Genomic DNA, 3,920 nt, shown 5'->3' with positions numbered 1-3,920 from the left:
TAGTGTACTTAGATTTCCAGAAAGCCTTTGACAAGGTCCCTCACCAAAGGCTCTTATGTAAATTAAGCTGCCATGGGATAAAAGGGAAGATCCTTTCATGGATTGAGAACTGGTTAAAAGATCAGGAACAAAGAGTAGGAATAAATGGTAAATTCTCAGACTGGGGAGGGGTAACTAGTGGTGTTCCCCAAGGGTCAGTCCTAGGACCAATCCTATTCAACTTATTCATAAATGTTCTGGAGAAAGGGGTAAACAGTGAGGTGGCAAAGTCTGCAGATGATACTAAACTGCTCAAGATAGTTAAGACCAAAGCAGACTGTGAAGAACTTCAAAAAGATCTCACCAAACTAAGTGATTGGGCAACAAAATGGCCAATGAAATTTAATGTGGATAAATGTAAAGTAATGCACCTTGGAAAAAATAACCCCAGTTATACATACAATATGATGGGGGCTAATTTAGCTACAACTAATCAGGAAAGAGATCTTGGAGTCATCGTGGATAGTTCTCTGAAGACGTCCACGCAGTGAGCAGCGGCGGTCAAAAAAGCAAACAGGATGTTAGGAACCATTAAAAAAGGGATAGAGAATAAGACGGAGAATATCTTATTGCCCTTATATAAATCCATGGAACGCCCACATCTTGAATACTGTGTACAGATGTGGTCTCCTCATCTCAAAAAAGATATACTAGCATTAGAAAAAGTTCAGAAAAGGACAACTAAAATGATCAGGGGTTTGGAACGGGTCCCATATGAGGAGAGATTAAAGAGGCTGGGACTTTTCAGCTTGGAAAAGAGGAGACTAAGGGGGGATATGATAGAGGTCTATAAAATCATGAGTGATGTGGAGAAAGTGAATAAGGAAAAGTTATTTACTTGTTCCTAAATAAGAACTAGGGATCACCAAATGAAATTAATGGGCAGCAGGTTTAAAACAAATAAAAGGAAGTTCTTCTTCACACAGCGCACAGTCAACTTGTGGAACTCCTTACCTGAGGAGGCTGTGAAGGCTAGGACTATAGCAGGGTTTAAAAGAGAACTGGATAAATTCATGGAGGTTAAGTCCATCAATGGCTATTAGCCAGGCTGGGTAAGGAATGGTGTCCCTAGCCTCTGTTTGTCAGAGGGTGGAGATGGATGGCAGGAGAGAGATCACTTGATCATTGCCTGTTGGGTTCACTCCCTCTGGGGCACCTGGCATTGGCCACTGTCGGTAGACAGGACACTGGGCTGGATGGACCTTTGGTCTGACCCAGTACGGCCGTTCTTATGTAAAAAGAGAACATTGTTCTGGGATGTATTAGCAGGTGCGTTGTAAGCCAGACACGAGAAGTGATTCTTCCGCTCTGCTCCGCGCTGATACGGTCTCAACCGGAGTATCGCGTCTAGTTCCATTTCAGGAAAGACATGGACACGTCGGAGAAAGTCAAGAGAAGAGCAACAGAAACGATGAAAAGTCTAGAAAACATGAGCTATGGGGGAAGATTGAAAAACTGGGGTTTGTTTAGTCTGGAGACGAGAAGCCACAAGTACGTAAAAGGTTGTTACAAGGAGGAGGGAGAAAACTGTCCTCGTTAACCTCTGAGGATCGGACAAGAAGCAATGGGTTTAAATTGCAGCCAGGCCGGTTTAGGTTGGACATCAGGAAAAACGTCCTGTCAGGGTGAGGCGCTGGAATAAATCGCCCAGGAAGGTGGTGAAATCCCGGTCGTTGGGGATTGTTAAGAGCAGGCTGGACAAACCCCCGTCAGGGACGGTCTAGACAATACTGAGTCCTGGACTGGAGCCCTCGCGAGGTCCCTTCCAGCCCTATGATTCTATGAAACCCCAGGGGCCAGCAGGGGGTTGGGGCCCAGGGCAGGGGAGCTGGAGGGGGGCCCCAGCCAGGCAGCTAGGGGTCGGGGGGGGGGGGGACTCACCCCGATGACCCGCTTGGCACCCGCCTTGGCCGCGAACATGCAGAGAATCCCGGTGCCGCTGCCCACGTCCAGAACCACCTTGTCCTTGAAGAGGTGCCGGTTGTGGAACATGGAGTTTCTGTAGGTCAGAGTGCGAACCTCGTCCTTCAGCATCTCCTGGGGGAATACGGGGGGGTGAGCGGGGGCCCCCCAACCCCACCCAGCCCACTCCCCACACCCTTCAGCATCTCCTGGGGGGACACAGGGGGTCAGCAGGGGCCGAACCCCACTCCCCTCGTCCTTCAGCATCTCCTGGGGGGACAAGGGGCCCCCAACCCCACCCAGCCCACTCCCCTCCCCTCATCCTTCAGCATCTCCTGGGGGGACACAGGGGGTCAGCGGGGGCCCCCCAACCCCACCCAGCACGCCTTGTCCTGCAGCATCTCCTGGTGGGACACGGGGCCCCCAACCCCACCCAGCCCACTCCCCTCGTCCTTCAGCATCTCCTGGGGGGACACGGGGGTGAGCAGGGGCCCCCCAACTCCACCCAGCCCACATCCCTCATCCTTCAGCATCTCCTGGGGGGATTCAGGGGGTTAGCAGGGGCCCCCCAACTTCACCCCGCATGCCTTGTCCTGCAGCATCTCCTGGGAGAAAGGGGGCCACCCAACCCCACCCAGTGCACCTCATCCTCCAGTTCCTCCTGGGGGGGGGGAGGAGAACAAGTGGCAGGGATGTGCCCATGAAGCCAGGCACCCCACGGGGACGTCTGCCCCCTCCCCGGGGCCCTCCCTCCCCCACTGACCTCGTGGATGCCGAAGTGGGCGTAGGAGTCGAAGTAATAATCCTTGGACGTCATCTCCTCGGCTGTGGGCTTCACGCTGCTCTCGGCCTGGGGGCAGGACACCTGACGGCAGGGGGGGGCTATGGTCAGACAGACACCCCCAAACACACCGCAGGGATGGGGCCGAGCCACAGGGGCCCAGCTGGTATCCACCCCCCCACCCCATCAGCCCCACCCCGGCCTGTATCCACCCTCAGCTCCGACATCAGCCCCACGGGCCCAGCCCAGCCAGTATCCAGCCCCCACATCAGCCCCACGGGCCCAGCCCGGCCTGTATCCACTTCCAGCTCCCACACCAGCCCCACGGGCCCAGCCCGGCCAGTATCCAGCCCCCACAGCAGCCCCACAGACCCAGCCCAGCTGGTATCCACCCTCCAGCCCCCACATCAGCACCACGGGCCCAGCCCAGCCAGTATCCACCCGCCATGACCTGCCCCACGGGCCCAGCCAGGCCTGTAGCCCCCTCCATCCCCCACACCAGTCCCCGCGTGGTGTCACCACCCCCATTCTGCAGGCCCCATGCGGAGCCCCTGGCACCAGACAGCACCACTCTGGGGGGCTGGGCTGAAGGCCTGGCGTCAGGGGACCCAGCCCCCCATCCTGCCCCCTCCCCTGGTGGGGCCCAGAGCACATCTGCTTGGCAGGAACAATGCGGGGCTGGGATGCGTAGCCCCGAGCCCCCCCATTCCAGCCCCCCGCAGAGCTGGGTCTCCCCGCGCCCCACCTCCGTTCCCCCACCGACCGCACCCACAATGCACCGCGGGAGCTGGGGCTGGAGACCAAGTTAAGGAAACTGGGGAATTACTGGTTTCCCCCCCCCTCCCCTGCAGCCACCTGCCCAACCAAGCACAAAGCCCCCAGTCCCCGCAGCAACTACCTGCCCCCCCCCCCCAGCACAGAGCCCCACTCATGCTCCAACAGCTACTCCCTGGCCCCCCGAGGTCCAACCATGCACACAGACCCCCGGCAGCTACCCACCCCCCTCAAAAACTCCCAGCCGGTAACCCCCATACAGAACACGGGGCCCTAGGGGCTTCCTATAGGACTCCCCTGAAGAGAGCCCCCCCAGAGCAGACACCCACTGCCCCCCTTAGGGCTGAGCAATGTGTGGGGGATGGGTCACAACCTGCCAGCGGAGGGGGCAGACGCTCTGAGCTAGGATTGGGGCTGGGGGGGG

At 57.2% G+C, this 3,920-nt stretch overlaps 1 protein-coding gene across 1 annotated transcript; it reads right to left on the bottom strand.

Moving 5' to 3' along the window:
• Window positions 1-1,914: 1,914 nt before the first annotated feature.
• Window positions 1,915-2,885, bottom strand: LOC112120383 (protein arginine N-methyltransferase 1-like; the record flags this gene model as incomplete). The annotated part of the gene is made up of 2 exons (XM_024219439.3): window positions 1,915-2,076; window positions 2,705-2,885. Coding segments are annotated over 2 exons (343 nt in total), but the record flags the coding sequence as incomplete, so codon positions are not given.
• Between the last annotated feature and the right edge of the window lie 1,035 nt (window positions 2,886-3,920).

The sequence above is a fragment of the Terrapene carolina genome, unplaced genomic scaffold (genome assembly GCF_002925995.2).
Source record: "Terrapene carolina triunguis isolate 2854851 unplaced genomic scaffold, T_m_triunguis-2.0 Scaffold34977, whole genome shotgun sequence".
Lineage (NCBI taxonomy): Eukaryota > Metazoa > Chordata > Testudines > Emydidae > Terrapene > Terrapene triunguis.
Note: the sequence above shows the minus strand (reverse complement) of the source record. Positions and strands in the feature narration are given on the sequence as shown.